The 24,386-nt window shown below is 31.2% G+C and overlaps 3 protein-coding genes across 4 annotated transcripts in view; 1 reads left to right on the top strand and 2 right to left on the bottom strand.

The window, feature by feature from the left end:
* LOC119606466 (serine-rich adhesin for platelets) overlaps positions 1 to 11,275 on the bottom strand; it is a 148,866-nt gene extending 137,591 nt beyond the window's left edge. For both annotated transcript variants that reach the window (XM_037959983.1, XM_037959981.1), the window contains exon 1: positions 10,034 to 11,275. The gene's annotated coding sequence lies outside the window, so the exon portion shown is untranslated. The remainder of the gene's footprint in view (positions 1 to 10,033) is intronic.
* Positions 11,276 to 21,006: 9,731 nt separating this feature from the next.
* Positions 21,007 to 22,075, top strand: LOC119606455 (SRR1-like protein). Its single transcript, XM_037959969.1, has 2 exons — positions 21,007 to 21,272; positions 21,332 to 22,075. Exons 1-2 carry the CDS (start codon positions 21,139 to 21,141, stop codon positions 22,032 to 22,034), a joined length of 837 nt encoding a protein of 278 aa, XP_037815897.1. The 5' UTR covers positions 21,007 to 21,138; the 3' UTR covers positions 22,035 to 22,075.
* Positions 22,076 to 22,166: 91 nt separating this feature from the next.
* Positions 22,167 to 24,330, bottom strand: LOC119606453 (little elongation complex subunit 2). The gene has a single exon (XM_037959966.1). The coding sequence runs from the start codon at positions 24,210 to 24,212 to the stop codon at positions 22,221 to 22,223; it is 1,992 nt and encodes a 663-aa protein (XP_037815894.1). The 5' UTR covers positions 24,213 to 24,330; the 3' UTR covers positions 22,167 to 22,220.
* Between the last annotated feature and the right edge of the window lie 56 nt (positions 24,331 to 24,386).

Below are 24,386 nucleotides of genomic sequence, written 5' to 3'. Positions count from 1 at the left end.
AGTTTTCTAAAAGGTATCTTTACGCAGAACGCTTTGGCGTAAAAAACTTGTCCTATTTTTTGAAAATGTTGCCACTGCGTCCTTCCGAATATGACCTATTTTTTATCAAAACTTCAACTTTGGGCGACATGTTCTAAAATCCCAAAGCTGGGATCAGAAAACTGAAAGCAGTTTTGGAAACCTCAATATGTTTTCTATTTACTCCAAAAGTATTTTCCCAGCCCTGAAAGAAATGTGGACCCTATGGGCAAAAAAGTAAAAAATCCCATTTTTGGGATTTTCATTCCTATTTTTGGGAATTGCGGGATGCCCTTTGACCTTTTCAATTTTTTTTTTTTGCATATTCTTATTTGAAATGACAAATTTAACAAGCGTTGAAAATTTCATTGAGTTTTGTTCATAAATAAAGATTTTGTCATATATTACATATTTGTTTAATTTCTAAAACTATGATTTATATCAAAATTTTAATAGGATCGCAGATAGCTACAACAATTTAGTCCATATTTATCCCTTAATATCATTTTTTAGTTAGATATGGAAATTCTCGACCCTTTACAAAAAATTTCAAGCCAATATCTCAATTACATTCAAAAATATGTTCATTTAAACCTGTGTCCTTTAATTTCATCTTTTTCATATTTTAGTATTAAGTATGACAGCACATATTTAAATCTTATATTTACCTATTTTCTATTTGTTTGCTTATCCTTATAATTGAAAGGTCCTATTATGCTTAAATTTTCAAAAATTTATAACTATTTTTTACCTAAATTTTTTCGACAGATCATTTCGTTCTGTTTCGTTTATGATCATGTAGGTAAAAATATACAGGTAATGATAATTTCGATTTCGACTGAATTACAGGTTATAGTAATATAGTCCTAAATGTTAATAGGTAGACAATTCGTAATTTTTTACTTTGGAATACCTGTATCGGAAATGACAAGAATTGGTATATAAGTAAACTTCTCAGATTTTAAGTACCATATTTAATAAATCTACAATGAAGATTACATTAAAGTACGAAGAGTTGTGTTCCGTTTTATGGAGTATATCTTCAAAAGGGCCAGAAAGAATTGAAGACATTTCAAATTATATAAAAACTACATATAGTAGAAAAGTAGACAAAACAGGCATATCAAAAATTGAAAACTTTTTAAAACTTTTTGATGTAAAAAGTAAGTCTGTGGATGGAAATTAAAAGAAATTTCGATTAAAATTTTGTAGTTGGATGGAAACTACTACGGAAATCTCAACTTACAACACATCAACAGGAGCGCCTTGCAAGTCATACGAAGACTTATGTTCAAGGTAAAAAAAAGAGGGTCACACAAAAACTTTTTTCAATCTCAAATGAGGAAATTGCTGATACATTTAACGAAATGCTGAAAAAGGAAAACCAACATATGGATGTCGTACATATTGCAACTATTCTTCCTAATGCATCACCAAAACGACTTAAGCGAATTGTGGAAAGTATACCAACTCCAACATCATAATCAAATTTTACTGAAGAGGAAGCAATAGCGCTTATGTTGGAACTGGGTCTCAGTCGAAATAAGTACCAAATATTAAGGAAAGCTCTGCATGAAAAAGGACACAATATATTACCATCATACAAGGCGATCCAGGAAAAAAAAACAAACTATCCTACTAAATCAACAAAAAATAATGAAGAATTGAAAGAACTGAGAGCTGCGGAAAAAAGCAGAATCCTAGAAGAATTTAAAGTTCAGATGGGATTAAACATCGACAAACCACTTTCAAGTTGCGGTAGTACAAATGACGGTAATACGTCGAGAAGGTTTTTTCGTGATTTTGAAATTACTTCAAAAATAACTGGAATCGACAAGGAGTTGCTTCGAAGAGTTAAAACTATTTTAATGGCACTGAATAGTAAACATAAAATTAATGAAAATCGATTTGGGGAATACACATCTGAAATTTCTAAATTACTTGTATCTCTGTATCCATGGAGGGAACTAACACCAACAGTACACAAAGTATTGTGTCATGGTCAAATAATAATTGAATCGAATATTCTTCCACTTGGAGAGTTAACAGAAGAAGCCCAGGAAGCGAGGAATCGAGATTTTAAGCATGTTCAACTATTCAGCTCAAGAAAATGCTCCAGGCAATCACAGAATGAAGATATTTTTAATAGTTTACTTCTATCTTCTGATCCTGTTCTTTCAACTATGCGAAAAAGATGGATTTGTTATGAAACTCTATCATCTCAAAACAAGGAAGATTTAAAGGACTTATATTACCTTCTGGATATGTATACCGATATGACAGATTATTTTATAGAAAATAAGTAGTGTTAGGAATTAACTATATAAGTAGGTTGTAAGAATTAATTGTATTATGTTTAAGATAAACGGTTCAAATAAAAAAAGCTATTATACTAACTGATGATATTGTATTAAATTGTGTTTTATATTTCGGTGGGCGGGAAAGGTAATTTGTGTGGGGTGATTTAGGTGTTGTTGTGCGTGGCTCATAATAAAATTATAATTTTTTTTATCGTATATACAATATTATAATAAAATAATTAACTAAATAATTTTTAAAAATTGTCCAAATATTTTATTCAACACCAAATGTATGTTCTGTCATACTTAATACTAAAATATGAAAAAGATGAAATTAAAGGACACAGGTTTAAATGAACATATTTTTGAATGTAATTGAGATATTGGCTTGAAATTTTTTGTAAAGGGTCGAGAATTTCCATATCTAACTAAAAAATGATATTAAGGGATAAATATGGACTAAATTGTTGTAGCTATCTGCGATCCTATTAAAATTTTGATATAAATCATAGTTTTAGAAATTAAACAAATATGTAATATATGACAAAATCTTTATTTATGAACAAAACTCAATGAAATTTTCAACGCTTGTTAAATTTATCATTTCAAATAAGAATATGCAAAAAAAAAATTGAAAAGGTCAAAGGGCATCCCGCAATTCCTAAAAATAGGAATGAAAATCCCAAAAATGGGATTTTTACTTTTGGAGTAAATAGAAAACATATTGAGGTTTCCAAAACTGCTTTCAGTTTTCTGATCCCAGCTTTGGGATTTTAGAACATGTCGCCCAAAGTTGAAGTTTTGATAAAAAATAGGTCATATTCGGAAGGACGCAGTGGCAACATTTTCAAAAAATAGGACAAGTTTTTTACGCCAAAGCGTTCTGCGTAAAGATACCTTTTAGAAAACTATAAAATTGTTATATGTTCTTAATAAAAATTTTATTTTATTAATAAAAGAGTTAAGACACATTTTTGGCAAAAAAACGCCAAAAATCTAAAATTTTTTGAATTTTTAAATTAAAAAACGTATATTTTTGGATCTGTAAACAATATTGATCTGAAATTTTTTGTATATTATTGGAAATTTTGTTGTCTAACTAACAAGAAAGACAAGAGATTGAGTCCATTTGGTCCAAAATTACGCCCGGTATTCAAAAAAAGGCGGACCAAGGTATGGTAAATTTTGTATCACTAAATTTTTAAATGCCTATAACTCGGATATTATAAGAGATAAGTAGTATGTCCAAGCATGTTTTTTCAAGATCTCGTCGAGCGCTACAAAATATAAAAATCTTTGTATTTGGGTGAAAAACAAAAAAATGGCACGAGTTTAAAACTTTTACATGTCGTAGGTACCCTACGTTGAGCCGCCACAGCGCCGTCCCTGGGGCATCTGCAGGGTTCATCTTCAAAACTTAAACTCGAATACTCCTTGGCTACGCTCACGCCAAATTTTATACCGATCGGATCAGCCGTTTAGAAATGCCAGATTTATTTCCAAAAAATTTCCATTCTGCCCCACTGTGCTATAGTCCAGACCATACACTACACTATAGTCTAAACTATAGACTAAACTACATTCTAGACTTTAGACTAAACTATAGTCTAGACTATAGTCCAGACTATAGACTAAACTATAATCCATACTATAGATTAGACTGGAGTCCAGACTATGGAAAAGTGTATAGTCCAGACTGTAAACTAGGATATAGTATACCATAGATACCATCTATAGTCTAGTCTATAGTCTAGCCTATAGTCTAGTCTATAGTCTAGTCTATAGTCTAGTCTATAGTCTAGTCTATAGTCTAGTCTATAGTCTAGTCTCTAGTCTAGTCTCTAGTCTAGTCTATAGTCTAGTCTATAGTCTAGTCTATAGTCTAGTCTATAGTCTAGTCTATAGTCTAGTCTATAGTCTAGTCTATAGTCTAGTCTATATAGTCTAGTCTATAGTCTAGTCTATAATCTAGTCTATAGTCTAGTCTATAGTCTAGTCTATAGTCTAGTCTATAGTCTAGTCTATAGTCTAGTCTATAGTCTAGTCTATAGTCTAGTCTATAGTCTAGTCTATAGTCTAGTCTATAGTTGTCTATAGTCTAGTCTATAGTCTAGTCTATAGTCTAGTCTATAGTCTAGTCTATAGTCTAGTCTATAGTCTAGTCTATAGTCTAGTCTATAGTCTAGTCTATAGTCTAGTCTATAGTCTAGTCTATAGTCTAGTCTATAGTCTAGTCTATAGTCTAGTCTATAGTCTAGTCTATAGTCTAGTCTATAGTCTAGTCTATAGTCTAGTCTATAGTCTAGTCTATAGTCTAGTCTATAGTCTAGTCTATAGTCTAGTCTATAGTCTAGTCTATAGTCTAGTCTATAGTCTAGTCTATAGTCTAGTCTATAGTCTAGTCTATAGTCTAGTCTATAGTCTAGTCTATAGTCTAGTCTATAGTCTAGTCTATAGTCTAGTCTATAGTCTAGTCTATAGTCTAGTCTATAGTCTAGTCTATAGTCTAGTCTATAGTCTAGTCTATAGTCTAGTCTATAGTCTAGTCTATAGTCTAGTCTATAGTCTAGTCTATAGTCTAGTCTATAGTCTAGTCTATAGTCTAGTCTATAGTCTAGTCTATAGTCTAGTCTATAGTCTAGTCTATAGTCTAGTCTATAGTCTAGTCTATAGTCTAGTCTATAGTCTAGTCTATAGTCTAGTCTATAGTCTAGTCTATAGTCTAGTCTATAGTCTAGTCTATAGTCTAGTCTATAGTCTAGTCTATAGTCTAGTCTATAGTCTAGTCTATAGTCTAGTCTATAGTCTAGTCTATAGTCTAGTCTATAGTCTAGTCTATAGTCTAGTCTATAGTCTAGTCTAAGTCTAGTCTAGTCTATAGTCTAGTCTATAGTCTAGTCTATAGTCTAGTCTATAGTCTAGTCTATAGTCTAGTCTATAGTCTAGTCTATAGTCTAGTCTATAGTCTAGTCTATAGTCTAGTCTATAGTCTAGTCTATAGTCTAGTCTATAGTCTAGTCTATAGTCTAGTCTATAGTCTAGTCTATAGTCTAGTCTATAGTCTAGTCTATAGTCTAGTCTATAGTCTAGTCTATAGTCTAGTCTATAGTCTAGTCTATAGTCTAGTCTATAGTCTAGTCTATAGTCTAGTCTATAGTCTAGTCTATAGTCTAGTCTATCTAGTCTAGTCTATAGTCTAGTCTATAGTCTAGTCTATAGTCTAGTCTATAGTCTAGTCTATAGTCTAGTCTATAGTCTAGTCTATAGTCTAGTCTATAGTCTAGTCTATAGTCTAGTCTATAGTCTAGTCTATAGTCTAGTCTATAGTCTAGTCTATAGTCTAGTCTATAGTCTAGTCTATAGTCTAGTCTATAGTCTAGTCTATAGTCTAGTATATAGTCTAGTCTATAGTCTAGTCTGTATATATGTAGCTTTATGACAAATATGCTCATTTATGGTGACGTTTGCAGCAAAGACGACAAAAAAATCAAAGTTACTTTCAAAACAAAAACAAATATACTTTTGAAATAAATTTATAAATGATCTAATTGTCTTTCGAACAAGTACATATTTTTACAATTTACCGCGTTTCAAAAAAAAATACTTCAGACACATGGGAATGAAAAATATAAAATAAATACAAATACACCTAGTCTAGTCTATAGTCTAGGTCTATAGTCTAGTCTATAGTCTAGTCTATAGTCTAGTCTATAGTCTAGTCTATAGTCTAGTCTATAGTCTAGTCTATAGTCTAGTCTATAGTCTAGTCTATAGTCTAGTCTATAGTCTAGTCTATAGTCTAGTCTATAGTCTAGTCTATAGTCTAGTCTATAGTCTAGTCTATAGTCTAGTCTATAGTCTAGTCTATAGTCTAGTCTAGTCTATAGTCTAGTCTATAGTCTAGTCTATAGTCTAGTCTATAGTCTAGTCTATAGTCTAGTCTGTATATATGTAGCTTTATGACAAATATGCTCATTTATGGTGACGTTGCAGCAAAGACGACAAAAAAATCAAAGTTACTTTCAAAACAAAAACAAATATACTTTTGAAATAAATTTATAAATGATCTAATTGTCTTTCGAACAAGTACATATTTTTACAATTTACCGCGTTTCAAAAAAAAAATACTTCAGACACATGGGAATGAAAAATATAAAATAAATACAAATACACCTACTGCTAATTAACCATGTCTACTGTCATTTTAAATGCCAATAGATAGATTTTTTTCTGAATTAATTATTTGAAATAAGAAAAAACCATGAAACACGACTTTTTATTTATTGATTTTTTTTGTATATTACTTTTAATTGACAACTTAAGTTTAGTCATCTAAATGTACAAAATCAAATCAAATATACAATAAATTTTATTCGCCATAAATATAAAAAATCAAAACGGAAATCAATAACTATTTGAGTCTCGACTTGAAGTTACACAAAGTAGACGACTATAAGTATAAAGAATTTTTGCTTTAATAAGAGGAATCTAGTAAAAGATTTTATAAATCAAATTAAATTATTTAGCGGAATATGTAGAAAGAAACAACTGAAATTACAGACAGTTGGACAGACTGACAAGTGGAATGATGATAATCCATATTTCAAGGTTGACTTCCTTATAGAGCAATTAAAAGTTTGTTTTTAAAGAAAACAAGATTATTTATTTTTTTTATTAAAAAAGCGTTATTAAGTTTGTTTGTTATTGGGTGAAAAAAATCAAAAGTTTATTTACTTTTCTTTGTCCTCAAAAGTCAATAAAGAGATGTTAGTGATCAATGACTTGTTGATTTCTATCGTTATTTTTTTTTTTTCTTCAAAAATAAAAAAAAAACTAAAGAAAAGTTTATTAAACCTCTTATAGTTGAAATGTTTTGCAAAGTTTTTTTTTTTATAAATTAACTTAGTCACATAGCATGTTTAAAAAACTTAACAACTAAATAAAATTGAAAGTGTTTAAATTTAAGCGGATTTAATAAATTGCGTTTTATAACAAACAGTAATAAAACTTGCTTTTTAAACCCAAATATTTGTATTATTTTGTAACAATTCACCTAATTTTTTTCTTTTTGTATGAAAAATACAAAAATAAGACAATTTTCCGCTTTATGATTAAGCGACATGTTGTAATCATTTTGCAATGCAAAACCTAATTTTGTTTAAAGTATTTTTAAAAATATTTTTTTATTTTTAATTTTGCGTTAAAAAACACATTTGTTGTTTAAAATTATTTTCTTGGGATAATCAAATTAAATTAAATAATGTTTGACAATTGGTTTTAACTGCAGTTGCTATTAAAATATTGTAAAAGTGTGTTTTTTGTGTTTGGTTTTAATCATTTAAGCCTTGATTTTAACAAGTTAAATTTAAAATAATTGTTAATTCATTTACTTTAGGACAAAATTAAACATTAAAAGTTTATAACTAAGCAGAGCTTAATCACAGTTTAAGTAATTTCAAGGCTTTAGTTAAACAGCTTTGCTATCTTAAAAACAATATAATTAAAAAACCCTATTCTAGCTCTAAGAGTTTCCCAGATATACGATTTTTTGTATTTACTTCATATGGGAGGTGCCAAGACCTCCCATTGAAATTCCGTAAATTTTTCCTCAAATTTTCACCTGAATGTCAAAGTTTTTTCGTGCAAAATTTGAGGATTTTAACTCAAATAGTTTCCCAGATGTATAAATTTTTGTATTTTATTCATATGGGAGGTACCATGGCCCATTTTGCTAGTACGCCAATTTATTACCCAAATGTTCACATGGATGTGAAAGTTCTTCTAGAAAAATTTGAAGATTCTAACTCTATTATATTCCCAGATAAACGAATTGTTGCTTTTATTTCATACGGGAGGTGCTACGCCCCTTTATTCCCCTAAATGTTCACATTTTTGGGGACCTATTTTTTGTCCTAAATATTTATTTTGAAACAAATGTAAGGAGGGGTGCCACGCCTACTTTAGCTAGGCCGCCCATTTTTCACTCATATATTAATATTTCAATGATTTCCATACAATATTCGAGGTCCATTTTCAAAATAATTTGTTTTGTAACTAGTATACCTTCCATAGAACTAATGCAGTACCAAACTAACACCCGTTCCAAAACCTAGGTCTTTGAAAACTCTTTAGAAATACTTTGGAACCACAACAATATTCCACAGAACGTATTTCAAAAGAAATGGCAACACCACTGGCTCCAAGAATTGCTGTTCAAGAATCTAAACTAGTTCTGTTTGTACTCATTCTAGAACTAGATAATATCGATCTAATTCGAAAATTTTTTCTGGATTTAATTAAATATAAATATCAGAACTTACGAAATAGTTCATAACAATTCAAAATTTTTTACAAAAATCAAAAAAATATTCACAAAGATAACCTTTGACCCTGAAGGGAATTATGCTAGATTTGAGACACGGAACAAATTATGAGTATGAATTTTCTTTTCGAAATTGATTTTAGTCAAATTATTCATAATTAATCTGACTTTACAATAAATTAATTGTGGATCATTTAAGAATTTTAGTTTTTTTACCAAGATTTCGTTAATCGTGGTTCATTTCGTGTAAATTTTTCTAAATAAAATCGTACTTTAAGTATTATTTAAAACTTTTTCTTAAAAATCGAAGTTTATTTAAGTATATAAATGAATTGTGGTTCATTTTAGTTCATTTTCTTAATATATTAAGGTTAATTTTGTACAAAATTTCGTTAATAAAATCTTTTATAGAATCATGATCTATTTTTGTAAAAATATTCTTAAAGAATTGTTAATTTTGGTTAAAATTTTCTGAATTAATTGGCAAAAATAACCTTAAGGAATTATTTCTATTTTGTAGCATTCGTCCATTTTCATTTTAGCAAAAATCTTCTGTATAAATCGTGTTTAAGTTTGAAACTAATTTTCTGAATAAATCGGGTTTCATTTGATGTTTTTGTTTTAAGGGTCTCATTTTTTGAGACATTTTCTTAATAAATCGTTTTCATATGATTCAGAAATTTTACATTTTTTTGGATTTGTTTTAAAGACAAAAGTTCTTTAGTGAATCGGGTTTATATATATTTTATATTTATTGGGGGACCCTTGTTGACCATCTTTGCATATCGAACTAGGTTTATGATGGGATTCTGGAATATTAGAACGCTTAGGGATGGTGATGACACCACATCGGCTTTAAATGCCAAGTACTTCTGGTCCTAAGCGAAGTCCGCTGGACAGGCTGTGGGGAATATTCGTCTTCCACATCGGAAACTGTGATGCTATATTCCGGAAAGGGACCCACGAATCTGGCTTTGTCCCCCTATGCTCCAGTGGGAGTTAGGGGAACTCATATATATACATATACTTATGTATTTTCTTTAGAAATATATTTTATGGACTTTCTGTTATATATGACTCATAATGGCCGAGGGAATTTGTAATAATCTGTATATTTTTTTACGGATTTTTAAAGTGAGTTTCTGTAAAGGGGTTAGGGTCAATTATGGACCGACCCTTAGGTAAATTGCTAGTGAAATTAGTTCGTTAAAATGTTATATGGAATGAAAGAATCAAAATTTACGATAATATTTAATGGTAATTCAAAGAAATCTGCAATCGTTTAACGCCCAAAAACCATTTTACAAAATATCGTCTATATAGTTTCAGAACAGCTATTCTTCTCTAAGTGTACTTAAGTATATACATATTTCTTATAAATTATTTTGCTTACCTTTTAGATTATTTTACTAAAGTGTCGTATGGAAGCGAAAATAAAAGGTGGACACAAAATAGGTAGAAAGAAGAAACAAAAACGTAGTAAAATAAACCCAAAAAAATATCAGTTATCCAAGCGTTATTTGAAACTCTGGAAGCTTATTTACAACAAATTCTTGTAGGTATTTTCTGGAGACACTCACATATAAAAATTTAACTATTTTTGTCAATTCAAAAAAACACGCACGAAAATCACTTCAAAAACAAAGGTGCAAAAAATAATATCGAATTATGCAAATTTAGGCATAAATTGTAAATTCAATTTTTATTTATTTTTTTTTTTTTTTCAAACGTATTTTAATTTATTGTTAACTTTAGTATGTATTTTTAATGCAGAATCGGTTTTTAAATAATAACGGTTATTTATTTTAAGTTAAAGCAAATTAACACTTGTTTTTTGTTATAGTAATTGTATTGTTGTTGTTATTAATTGCTTTTCGTATTGATGAGTAAATAATGAATCGTTTGATTTTAAAATATTCAGTTTAAAATCTTTACAGGTTTTTTTTGTTATTTTACTTGATTTTTTATTCGTAATTGTATTAGTTTAACAAGAATTGCTTATGATTCACTTTTTGTATTTTTATAAACATATGAATTTTCTATTTATTTTATTAATTTATTTAAAAATTTGTTTAATATTTTCTTTAATTTTTTTTATTCTTGTTTTCATATGATTATTTTAGAAAGTGGGTTAATTTATTTAGTACACAAATTGATTTTATTTATTTCGATTTTTTTTTGTTCATTTAAGTTATTGCTATTTAGCTCTTCTTTTAAGCATAAATTTTTGTTTTAGTAACAAATTAGTTTTATTTTTATTCTAATTTCTTAACTTTCAATCACAAGTTATTTAGTTATAGAATTCTATTCCAACACCTTTAATACACAGATTTATTATTATTATTATTTTTTTGTTAAAGAAATTCACTGATCTTTCATTTATTTATTTAACAAAGCAGCTCTACACATTCAAAAAAAAATGAAAGAAACAACTTTTTCTTTTTGTTCAAGTTGTCTGTTTTACTGGTTTTGTGGTAAAATTTAAAAATTTAACGATCATTCGAAATTTCTTTAAAAGAAAATTTAGCGGTTTCTTTTTTATTTTGGATTTTTTCTCCGTTTTTGACGTTTAAACTCCACAACTTTATGCTCACAACTGATCGTTCGTTCGCCACTAACTGCCAAGACGTTTGCAGTGACTGGCACACACAACTCACTTAAAAAAAAATTTTTTATCCACTTGGAGAAAAATAAATAAAAACAGACAATACGCCAAAGAAGAAGAAAACAAAAAAAAAAAAAAACACCTAGTAAGTAGACAATACGTGTTTGTGGCCCCAAAAAATAATGATCCACTTCACCTTATATGAAGAAATCTCAGAGAAAGAGCAATACTAACTAATGCTCTCTTTTTATGCAGGGAAGCAGTGTAGTCAATTGAATTTGAATTGAATTTTTAAGAAAACGCCAAATTAGTACAGTAAAACAATGTTAAATTAAGGAAAACTATATCATCCCGCAGTTATGTATAGATTGTTCTAAATTGATATTTTACAAATCTGTATTAATATGTATCTGATCGAAGAAGTAGTTCTAGATAGGATCCCTGCAAAAATTCAGACTACTCCGTACACCCGTGTAAGGAGTACTCGTCAAAGAACTAGATCTGGTCCAAAACTAATCCAAATATGTATGTATATGGAAAAAACATACTTAATTTAACATTACTATGTCCTAGGTTAGGACCATGTAATCTAATCATGCATTACATCAGAGTAATCCCAAAACTACTTCCATGCTAAATTTTGGAAGTTAATGATCCGCAACATGGTCATATGTAATGCAGGCTATGGACCATATTGTTTTTAAATAAATATACATGATCCATGCCTGTATTGCATAGGACTACTAAACGAATCACTCCAATCATTTTTGAAGGGATAGCACAGTTGTTTCGAACGATTCTATTGTCTTTAGAACATTTCAACTTAATCCAGTACTCTAAAGTTCCCCAAATCAAAAACACAACTGCATAGAAATAGTTCTTAAACAGATCCGGAAAATAACCTAACTGTTACCACAACCAAATTTAAATCGCGCGACGAACAATAATATCTCACAAGCTATTCCTGATTGAACCCAAAAAGAGCAACGAAGAGATCTTGTTCTGCAAAATGCCAATAGACAGACTTCGAAGGCATATGACTCCATAAAGGGACACATATGTATTTCGAAAATATAAAGCTTTAAGATAAAGGACTCAGTATTGGATTAATTCAAGCCTTTGTCATACTTCTATGTAGAATTATCCTAAGACATTATACAGCCGAGCTGAGACGTCTCTATAGATATTGTAAATCTGAATTGAACAGATCTAAGAGGATCAAATGTTACTACGAATAAAACAGGAATTTGACTGTTCACTTGGAAAATGAAATGCGGCCATTAGGACAACCCTTTCATGAGGCGTCAACTTGTACTGGAATCAAGGATGGAAGCAACGAGTTTAAAAGACACTCCTTCATTTCTTTTTTAATATTGATATTAAAAAATGATTTACTGTTACGATATCTGATGTTTTTTTATCTCTTTGGAAATAACACGTTTGATATCTAAACGGATCATCACCCATGCATCCGTTATATATTCCTCGCTTTGGTAAAGGAATATGTTTTAGACTGCAGGTTGAACTAAGCCAATCTAAGAAGATAATATTTTTTATATGGATAAAACTGGAATTTGTCTGTTCATATGGAAATTTCAGTTCGGATATTACGACAACCCTTTCACAACAAATGATAAGAATGTCAAAGTGCTTAACGTCTTTTTCAACCACTGGGTGAGCTTGGGACGATCCACCTTTCTCCCCTGAATCTTTCAATGAACAACTCAGGTGGCAATTCTTTGTACATGGCTTTGCCGGTCTATGCACAGCACCTTGCTCAAGTACTCGAGCTATCTAATCTCTTGTCATAGCAATCCCATTTTGGAATGACAGGCAGCATGAGATCAATCCCAATGTATACCACGACAAGGAAAAAGCAATAACCTCTTAAAGTCCGCGCAACCACACTTACTGAGATGACTCTGTTGAGTCAGCAACAGCACCAAGGGAAAGATTGGTAGACCGAATCACCAACACAATAATAATTTGACCAGACTTATTTCAGTGGCCATTAGAAATCCGAAGACACCCAACCATAAAGGAAAATTACCAATAAAACAAAGATTAAACATCCGCCACTCAATCGCTCAAAACCATCAATTATACTTAAGTATGAAGCAAAACTCAAACATAACACCATCTTCTTCACTCCACTCATAAACTCTTTCTCACTCCCTCCATCTTCTCAACACTTCCATGCCTTCCGACACAACCGTCTAACAGCTCATTCCCAACATTTTATTCCGCAGTCTACACTGTTGTTGTACCGCTCCTTAGAACGATAACAGAAACCAGCCAACCAACTGCCCTTTCTTGCGAATTTGGGTATAAACCACTACGTGGATCTTGATCCTAAAGAACCTCATCCAACTAACTAGCCAAGACAAAGTCCTGTGGGCAAGAGGCCACCCGTAGTACCAGATTACCTGGTGCCCTGGTTCGTCCCCATGTCAAATCATTCCTAGGAAAGGCCGAGGATACATTTGATCATTACCAGTTTATAGTCCCGGCAGACTAGAGGTATTGGTAGCACCTCTATACCCCGGGATTGCAATACAACCATGTGGTGGGAAACATGCCCCGGGGGAAACAACAAATGACAATAAAATTTTAGTATCTAACCAAGTAGTCTCTAGTCTTTTAGTTGCTCTTTCATAATATCGATACTGACAAACGATTCACTGTTACGATAAGCTTGATATCAAAATATATGGATCCAGTTTTAAGACAAGCTGAGCATTTTTAAAAGGCTTAATATGAGATGTAGGATTAAAATGTTCGTATTTGAACTAACGGTATAAGACGTAGGATTGAGATGTTTGTATTAGAACATGGCATCAATATTGGTTCCAACATCTCTTGATCAGATGAAGTCAAACTATTCAATGTTGCAAATAAACCGGATAAAATTAGCACTTGATTTCCGAATGAGAATAAATTAATTTTTCGTACATCGGTTTGAACGAATTCTGTAGACGCCATGGATGCATAGATGTTATATGAGAAGGGTTTAAAGAATCTTCTTTTCGAATAATAAAAAGAAACCAAGTGGCATTCAATAACGAGTGCAGACCATGAAGGAATGAAACAGAATCGAAAGAACATTTCCTTCACATAAATTAGATTTCAAATTTCTGTAGGAACAAAGACTTATTTCGGCACGAGACCTCAGATAATACCTCCCAACACTAACCTACCCTAAACCTCTTCTCAGCTGGCGGTATGAACCGGAATACCCATATTCTATTTGAATCTTTTAAGAAGTTATGTTATTGTTTTAACATCATATCGTTCTAGAATTAAGTAAAGAACATACTTCATAAACTGCAAATACAGTTTTAACAGAAAAAGCACTAAATTGTTAACACTGATCCCCTCTCTTTTTTTGTTTTTTTTGTAAATATAAAATTTTATCCGTTATATTTTATGACTCTTTATGAATTGTAGAGAATTTCTTCCAATTCAAAAATTATCCCAACTTTTTCTTGTAACATTGTTGCGTGCTGTCTCTGTTGTAATTGTTATTGTTGTTTTTCTTACATCCACCGATCCACCAATATGGATGAGCTCTGGTTAATGATGATCGTTCATAAATGTTTATAGTAAAGTAATACTTAACTTTGTCCAACCACCACTAAAATAATCAATCGATAGATCGACCGACCGACAGATGGAACACTAACATATCACTACTTACTTCACTTAAGTTTAGTTATTCTCTTTAAATTTAGTATTCTGGTTTTATTGTTGTTCTCATTACATTGCTTAAGAAGTGGGTTTTGAGGAGGGGTGTGCGGCGATGAGGAGTCACCAGTAAAAACATTATTTGTGTAATTGAAATACGGTAAAAACACTTAAAGTGGATTTTTACTTATGCATATCTCTCTTTCTTGCTCTCTAATCACGCTCTTTTGCTGGTGTTTTATATTTTTTTATGAAATATTGTTATTTATTCATTAAAATTTCATTCTTGACTCGTTATTTCTATACAAATGTGCATTGTGGATGAAATTTGAAATGCATTTGCTTGCAATAAGATTTGGAAAACAAAAAAGAATGCTTCAACAGTTTAATGAAGAAGAAATGTTGGAAGTTAATGGAAATGAAGTCATATTTTTGCGATTTCTTTTTTTATTGAATATTTGTTCTACTTTTTGGTGATTTATTTCGTAATATTTTATTGCAAATTGCGGAATTTTTATTACAAGTGTGTTAAATTTTAGTGCATATTTCTTTCATCTCACAAATGTATGGATATTTGTGGTCAACAGTTATATGAGAACAATTTTCTAATTCAAATTGTGTGATTCTATGTTCTTTTAAATATCTAAATGATGTTCGAAATGATAAACGAATTTTGATGTTTCATTATGTTTACATATGTACATATATCCGTTTTTAAGATGCATAGGTATCTCTTGAAATATTTTATTTTAAGGTCGTATGATTAAAGGCTCTTCCTTAACTGTAAATAGATAGACTATACTATAGACTAAACTATAGACTATACTATAGAGTAGACTATAGACTAGACTATAAATTGGACTATTAAACGAGACTATAGACTAGACTACAGGACTAAACTATAATACTTAGATATACTAGGAATATTTAGACTAGGACTAGACTATAGACATAGGACTATGACTAGGACTATAGACTAACTAGACTATTAACTAAGACTAGACTATAAACTAGAATAGACTAGGACATAGACTAGACTAGACTATAGACTAGGACTAGACTAGAATTAGACTAGACTATAGACTAGACTATAGACTAGACTATAGACTAGACTATAGACTAGACTATAGACTAGACTATAGACTAGACTATAGACTAGACTATAGACTAGACTATAGACTAGACTATAGACTAGACTATAGACAAGACTATAGACTAGACTATAGACTAGACTATAGACTAGACTATAGACTAGACTATAGACTAGACTATAGACTAGACTATAGACTAGGACTATAGACTAGACTATAGACTAGACTATAGACTAGACTATAGACTAGACTAAAGACTAGACTAAAGACTAGACTATAGACTAGACTATAGACTAGACTATAGACTAGACTATAGACTAGACTATAGACTAGACTATAGACTAGACTATAGACTAGACTATAGACTAGACTATAGACTAGACTATAGACTAGACTATAGACTAGACTATAGACTAGACTATAGACTAGACTATAGACTAGACTATAGACTAGACTATAGACTAGACTATAGACTAGACTATAGACTACACTATAGACTACACTATAGTCTAGACTATAGACTAGACTATAGACTAGACTATAGACTAGACTAGACTATAGACTAGACTAGACTAGACTAGACTAGACTAGACTAGACTGACTAGACTAGACTAGACTAGACTAGACTAGACTAGACTAGACTAGACTAGACTAGACTAGACTAGACTAGACTAGACTAGACTATAGACTAGACTAGACTAGACTATAGACTAGACTAGACTAGACTAGACTATAGACTAGACTAGACTATAGACTAGACTAGACTATAGACTAGACTAGACTATAGACTAGACTAGACTAGACTAGATAGACTAGACTAGACTAGACTAGACTAGACTAGACTAGACTAGACTAGACTAGACTAGACTAGACTAGACTAGACTAGACTAGACTAGACTAGACTATAGACTAGACTATAGACTAGACTATAGACTAGACTATAGACTAGACTATAGACTAGACTAGACTATAGACTAGACTATAGACTAGACTATAGACTAGACTATAGACTAGACTAAACTATAGACTAGACTATAGACTAGACTAGACTATAGACTAGACTAGACTATAGACTAGACTAAACTATAGACTAGACTATAGACTAGACTATAGACTAGACTATAGACTAGACTATAGACTAGACTAGTCTATAGACTAGACTATAGACTAGACTATAGACTAGACTATAGACTAGACTAGACTATAGACTAGACTATAGACTAGACTATAGACTAGACTATAGACTAGACTATAGACTAGACTATAGACTAGACTAAACTATAGACTAGACTATAGACTAGACTAGACTATAGACTAGACTAGACTATAGACTAGACTAAACTATAGACTAGACTATAGACTAGACTATAGACTAGACTATAGACTAGACTATAGACTAGACTAAAGACTAGACTATAGACTAGACTATAGACTAGACTATAGACTAGACTATAGACTAGACTATAGACTAGACTATAGACTAGACTATATAGACTAGACTATAGACTAGGACTATAGACTAGACTATAGACTAGACTATAGACTAGACTATAGACTAGACTATAGACTAGACTATAGACTAGACTATAGACTACACTATAGACTACACTATAGTCTAGACTATAGACTAGACTATAGACTAGACTATAGACTAGACTAGACTAGACTAGACTAGACTAGACTAGACTAGACTAGACTAGACTAGACTAGACTAGACTATGACTAGACTAGACTAGACTAGACTAGACTAGACTAGACTAGACTAGACTAGACTAGACTAGACTAGACTAGACTACTAGACTAGACTAGACTAGACTAGACTAGACTAGACTAGACTAGACTAGACTAGACTAGACTAGACTACTAGACTAGACTAGACTATAGACTAGACTAGACTAGACTAGACTAGACTAGACTAGAACTAGACTAGACTAGACTAGACTAGACTAGACTAGACTAGACTAGACTAGACTAGACTAGACTAGACTAGACTAGACTAGACTAGACTAGACTAGACTAGACTAGACTAGACTAGACTAGACTATAGACTAGACTATAGACTAGACTATAGACTAGACTATAGACTAGACTATAGACTAGACTAGACTATAGACTAGACTAGACTAGACTATAGACTAGACTATAGACTAGACTATAGACTAGACTAAACTATAGACTAGACTATAGACTAGACTAGACTATAGACTAGACTAGACTATAGACTAGACTAAACTATAGACTAGACTATAGACTAGACTATAGACTAGACTATAGACTAGACTATAGACTAGACTAGTCTATAGACTAGACTATAGACTAGACTATAGACTAGACTATAGACTAGACTATAGACTAGACTATAGACTAGACTATAGACTAGACTATAGACTAGACTATAGACTAGACTATAGACTAGACTATAGACTAGACTATAGACTAGACTATAGACTAGACTATGGACTAGACTATAGACTAGACTATGGACTAGACTATGAACTAGACTATAGACCTACACTATAGACTTACACTATAGACTAGACTATACTAGACTATAGACTACACTATAGACTACACTATAGACTAGACTATAGACTAGACCATAGACTAGACTATAGACTAGACTATAGACTAGACTATAGACTACACTATAGACTAGACTATAGACTAGACTATAGACTAGACTATAGACTAGACTATAGACTAGACTATAGACTAGACTATAGACTAGACTATAGACTAGACTTAGACTAGACTATAGACTAGACTATAGACTAGACTATAGACTAGACTATAGACTACACTATAGACTACACTATAGTCTAGATTATAGACTAGACTATAGACAAGACTATAGACTAGACTAGACTATAGACTAGACTAGACTATGACTAGACTAGACTATAGACTAGACTAGACTATAGACTAGACTAGACTATAGACTAGACTATAGACTAGACTATAGACTAGACTATAGACTAGACTATAGACTAGACTATAGACTAGACTATAGACTAGACTATAGACTAGGACTATAGACTAGACTAGACTAGACTAGACTATAGACTAGACTATAGACTAGACTACAGACTAGACTATATACTAGACTATAGACTAGACTATAGACTAGACTATAGACTAGACTATAGACTAGACTATAGACTAGACTATAGACTAGACTATAGACTAGACTATAGACTAGACTATAGACTAGACTATAGACTAGACTATAGACTAGACTATAGACTAGACTATAGACTAGACTATAGACTAGACTATAGACTAGACTATAGACTAGACTATAGACTAGACTATAGACTAGACTGTAGACTAGACTATAGACTAGACTATAGACTAGACTATAGACTAGACTATAGTCTATAGACTAGACTATAGACTAGACTATAGACTAGACTATAGACTAGACTAAAGACTAGACTAAAGACTAGTCTATAGACTAGTAATCTAGTTTATAATCTATTCTGTTGTCTAGTTTATAGACTAGTTTATATTCCAGTCTTTAGTATAGTCTAGTCTACAGAATGGCCTATACTAACTAGAATACAGAATAGACTATAAACTAGATTACAGACTGGTCTATTGACTATAGACTCCAAATTTCTTTCCTCCTAAATAACATTAAAACCAAAATTAGCTTTAGGAAAACTTTTTTATTTGCTCAATATAATGACAAGATATAATCAATCGTATAAAAGAAGTCATCAAATAACATCTTTAAAAAATAAATTTACAGAACGTAAACTTAAGGAACTAATAAATGTGAAACACATTAACTTTTTTTCCAACCGACATCAAACAGAACTTATGGAAATAATCGAATCGTTTATAAAATTCTCCAAATTATCGTCACTAATATCATTAATGCAAATAATACTGTCATCATCAAAGGTCACCATAGTGCTGACATTATCATCCGATAAATAACCACTGGAATTAAAAGAGCTGTAAGAAAAATGAAAAGAAATAATTTATTAGAAAATATTTTATTTAAAAAAATTATAAAATGAATACTAACGTTTCATTGGCAAAAACAATATTATTGCGTGGTTGCTCCATTATTCTTTTCTTTATTTGTTTATTGTTTCGATATTTTTGTTTTTTTTAATTTCACTTTAGAAATGTGTCTTTCTGCTGGAATGTTTGAAATGTTTCTGACAGCTTTTCTGCTTTGTGCCTTGATTATTTATAGTGTTCAAAAATATTTTAATTTGTTCAATTATCTAGTTCAGGTAGCGAACATTTAACAGGTAAAGTGTAATTTATTTGTTTGTAGGGAATGGAAATTCTTAATGATTTTATGATCGTACGAATTAAACTTGTGATTTTAGGGAATTTTGAATTCTTGAGGATTAAGTGTAAAAATAAAGCCGTATGTTTGTATTTGCTAAGCGATTAAGGTTTACGATTTGTATGAGTTAAAACATTTGCTATAAATCCCTACCAATGCTTTATCCTTGTTTTTGTTGTATGAAAGATTCTGAAGCAATACCAAACAAGGTTAAAGAAATCATATGGTCAAAGTTCCAAAGCTTCTTACTATTCGGTTTGAGCAACAGGTCAAATTATGGACATAGTGTGTATAATGGAAGATAATACTAACTAGTTCTCTTACCTCGGTCTTGACAATTTCAAACGGAAACGGAATTGGTGACAAAGCCGAACCAATGTTGATCCCATAAACTCCAACGGTTTAGAAACTCTTTCTTAATGATACATTATTTCGGGAGCTATGGTACCGAAATTTCTTACGATCCTTATGATCCGGTTTTATTCTTATGATCCGGTTTTATATAGAAAAAATAATTCGATCTGAATGATAAAATTTTGTTACTGAATTAATAAAATCAATTTTTGTTGAATTCGTATGCTGCCGATAATATTTTTCCCGCTTTAAAACATTGCTTTGCCAACTTATAACAAAAACTTCCATAGATTTCAGCTTTTGTATATAATATGCATAACTGTCAAAACAACTTCAAGGTAAACAACAATAAACACGATATTTTTTTTTTGTACATTACTTTTGGAAACATGTAAATATTGTTTCTATTTTTAATAAAAAGTGCAATAATTAAATAAATTCTCCACACAAAACTAAAAATGAATGAAGAATTTTGTAAAGTAACACGCAAAAAATGGATAGCACATCGTGGTTTGCAGCGTAGAACAAGACGAATATCAGATAAAAGTTATGACAAAGATTGTCCCGATGTGGATGTGGACAAATTTGTAAAGTATGTTTTTTTAGTTATAATTCTAAAGAAAAGTAACACTTTTAGTTTTTCAATTTAAGGAAATTAGAAGCCACCTGCCAACAAATGCAAGACAGTGATTACTTTGCGCAGTCATTAGCTACTTTAAAGGAAAGTTTATGTAAACTACAAACTGATAACAAACCAGAAACCCTCAAACGCTTAGTGTGTTTTGGCATTGGACCTTTTACCCGCAACTTTCAAGCTCTACATCAGCTAGCCTTTATACTGTCCCTACAAAAGGAATATCAAATAACAGAAGCTTTTTATTTTGATCCCATATTTCGTCAAAGTGAAAAGGAAGTTTTAGAAAAATTCAATTGTTTAGTGATGAGTGAAAATTGTGAAGCCAAATATGAGGCCGACATACAGACCCTATTCTATATGCCACACTGCCCCAATTGTTTGACCAACAACCTGCTGTGGAAAAATTGGCAGGGCAAATATTTGAAGAATATTATTTTAATCAATAATAGTTTTGAGAGCTTAGCATGCAGCAAACCCGAAAGATTATTACGTTTAGATTCTTCTTATATTTTAGATATAATGCCTTACGCCCAAGAACTACCTTTAGAGGATGATTATGAGGTACATAATGTATTTAATGATCTATCGATACATATTTTTCCCGAGAGCGATTTACCGGAAAAAACAGCGGAATTTTGGGTGGAAAAGGAGGCTCCTACGTACAATGATGTAGAAATGATATCTGCTGCAGATTTTGCCAAATTAAGTTTAGAATAAGTTTTAAGAGTTTTTGTTACATAAATAAAAATAGTAGACAAAAGGGAATTTGTGTTTTACTGGAAAGATAAGCAAAGGCTTAAGATTTTTTTTGAACTAAAGGTAAGAAAAATTAAAGAAATTTTTAAAATTATTATCCTTTTTATTAAAATTTGTATTAAAACCTATTCAGATGCATATTTTTAATTACATATCTAACATTTTATGATCTAATTCCATTTCCTGTCTCAATTCTTTCATTTCATCCTTTTTGGCTTTTATTTCTGCAAACATGCGCTGTCTTCTTCTAGCTCTCTTCATTTGGGTTTTGTTCTTTATAGGTTTCTTTGGTTCTTTGGCTGGTTGTTTTACTATGGTTTTCTGCTTTGGCACATAACCTTTCCCGCTACTAATGTTTTTCTTAGGCTGTGTACGAGGACAAAATGCTGCCGGTAATATCCTATGTTGCAAATGCATTAAACTGCAAAGATTTTCATCTATTAACAAAAAACTCTGATCCGTCATAAATTGCAAATCCGTCACATCCGTCTGCAATAGTTGGTATAGTTTTATAGTGTTTTGTGTAATTTCTTGGGAAGGTTTACACAACATTAGTTTGTCCTTAAATTTGGGATTGTAACGCAACATATAATGACCCAAGGGCATGTTGTACAACATTTTTAGAAATTCATAGAGATTGTTTAGCAATTGTTGGCAACTTATGTGATAAACTGATAAATATTCTTCCAATTTTCTGATGCTTAAGGATTCTTCCAGTAAAGTTTGATAATTTGTCGTGTCCAAACGTAGGCAATTAGTTCCTGACTTTTGCAATAGCTTAAGTTTAAACCATTCCTTAAGTAAATCATATTTTGTGAATATTTCACAACCAAATTTTGGTTTAAATTCTAGTTTTATAGAAAAATCTTTATTTTCCGCAAAAGATTCCAGAGAAGTGAAAATTTTGAAAGGTGCAATATCTTCTAAAGTACCCAATTGCCATTTGATTAAAGTTTTTGAAAATTTACAAAGTTTATTGGCTATCGGTGGGGATTTTTGCATAAAATCTTCTATGGTTGAAACTCTATATTCAGTTGAGTTGTCCCTACCCTCCATAGTTGGCAAGTTGTCCTCTTCTTGGGTATCTAATTGTTTAACGGACAACATGCCTTTAATAGCTTGTTCCACTACTTGTTGATATGTATGCCAACCAGCCTGCCGGGAGGGTAGGGGTTGCTCCATTATTATATACCTTTTTGTAACTCCTTCACCATTTTCACTTTCTCTAATATTTAACAACATTTCCGTTGGTATATCTACATAATCCCCCGCTGCCACCATAAATAACAAAGATTCCAAAGGCATATAAAATACAGCATTTTCTTCTATTTCATCTTCGAGCAACTTTTCAAATTGAGTTTTTAATTTATCCTCCAAAGTTTCTTTTAAATCTTCAGAATTTATATAAATTTCCGCATATGAGCCAATAGAATATGTAAACTTTTTTATTTCCTGTTTTGTATCGTCCTGCCATCGACATTCTGCTCCAAGTTTAGTAACAATTTCTGGTTGTATTATTTCTACTTGTTGATCACTTAAAACATTTTTACACTGTCTCACTTGAGGTAAGCCCAAGTGGGTATTATAGGACTCAGGAGGATATCTCTTCATTAGTTTAAATACTTTTTGTTTATACCACTTTTGATATAATTCTAGAAGTTTACGACAAGGGGCATACATTTGCTCTTTGTTACCTTGACTTAATTCAAAAACATACCTTTGAAAATATTCCTTTTCATTAACTCGGATTTTTTGCAATCTATACCAATTAAACATATCCTCCTCTTCCACTTCCAAACACTGTTGCAGGGCATTTAATACTTTTACTCCTAATTCATGTTGTTTTTCTGTCATCATTGATCTTTTAGGCGAATGGAACTTTTGTGTAGCTTCTTCTTGCGTATGATCATAACAAAGCTGGTTTATAGGTTTCTGTGTGCGAGGATCTATTACCGTTTCACTGTTAATATTAAGAGTTTGTGCCTTTTGTTCAGGTTTCAGGAAATGTGAATCTATTTCATGCAGTGCTTGAAATAAACAGTCTTGTTCATCGTCAAATGGCTTATCGAAATATGAATGATTAGGTTGATCGCGGAAAATCGCATTACCTTTGTAAGAAAGATAATCGAAATTCGACATTTTTAATTAAATTAACAAAAAAAACTATTTTAACAATTTAAAATTAAGTAAACAAGACTAAATTTTCCTCTAAATTAAAATGTAAACAAAAAAAATTATCTGACCATATGTACTAACAGTATTGCCAGCTTTAAATTATATAATTTATTCGCTAGTTTTTCGCTTTACCAACTT

This window comes from Lucilia sericata, unplaced genomic scaffold, assembly GCF_015586225.1.
Source record: "Lucilia sericata isolate MDLA Ls3-8-SP2 unplaced genomic scaffold, ASM1558622v1 Contig000587F_arrow, whole genome shotgun sequence".
Taxonomy (NCBI): Eukaryota; Metazoa; Arthropoda; class Insecta; order Diptera; family Calliphoridae; genus Lucilia; species Lucilia sericata.
The sequence above is the reverse complement of the archived record's forward strand: the minus strand, read 5'-3'. Positions and strand labels throughout refer to the sequence as shown.

Coding starts and splice junctions, on each gene's coding strand:
- LOC119606455 (XM_037959969.1), top strand. CDS start 21,139: ATGAATGAAGAATTTTGTAAAGTAACACGCAAAAAATGGATAGCACAT. Junction 21,273..21,331: donor GATGTGGACAAATTTGTAAA/GTATGTTTTTTT, acceptor TTTCAATTTAAG/GAAATTAGAAGCCACCTGCC.
- LOC119606453 (XM_037959966.1), bottom strand. CDS start 24,212: ATGTCGAATTTCGATTATCTTTCTTACAAAGGTAATGCGATTTTCCGC.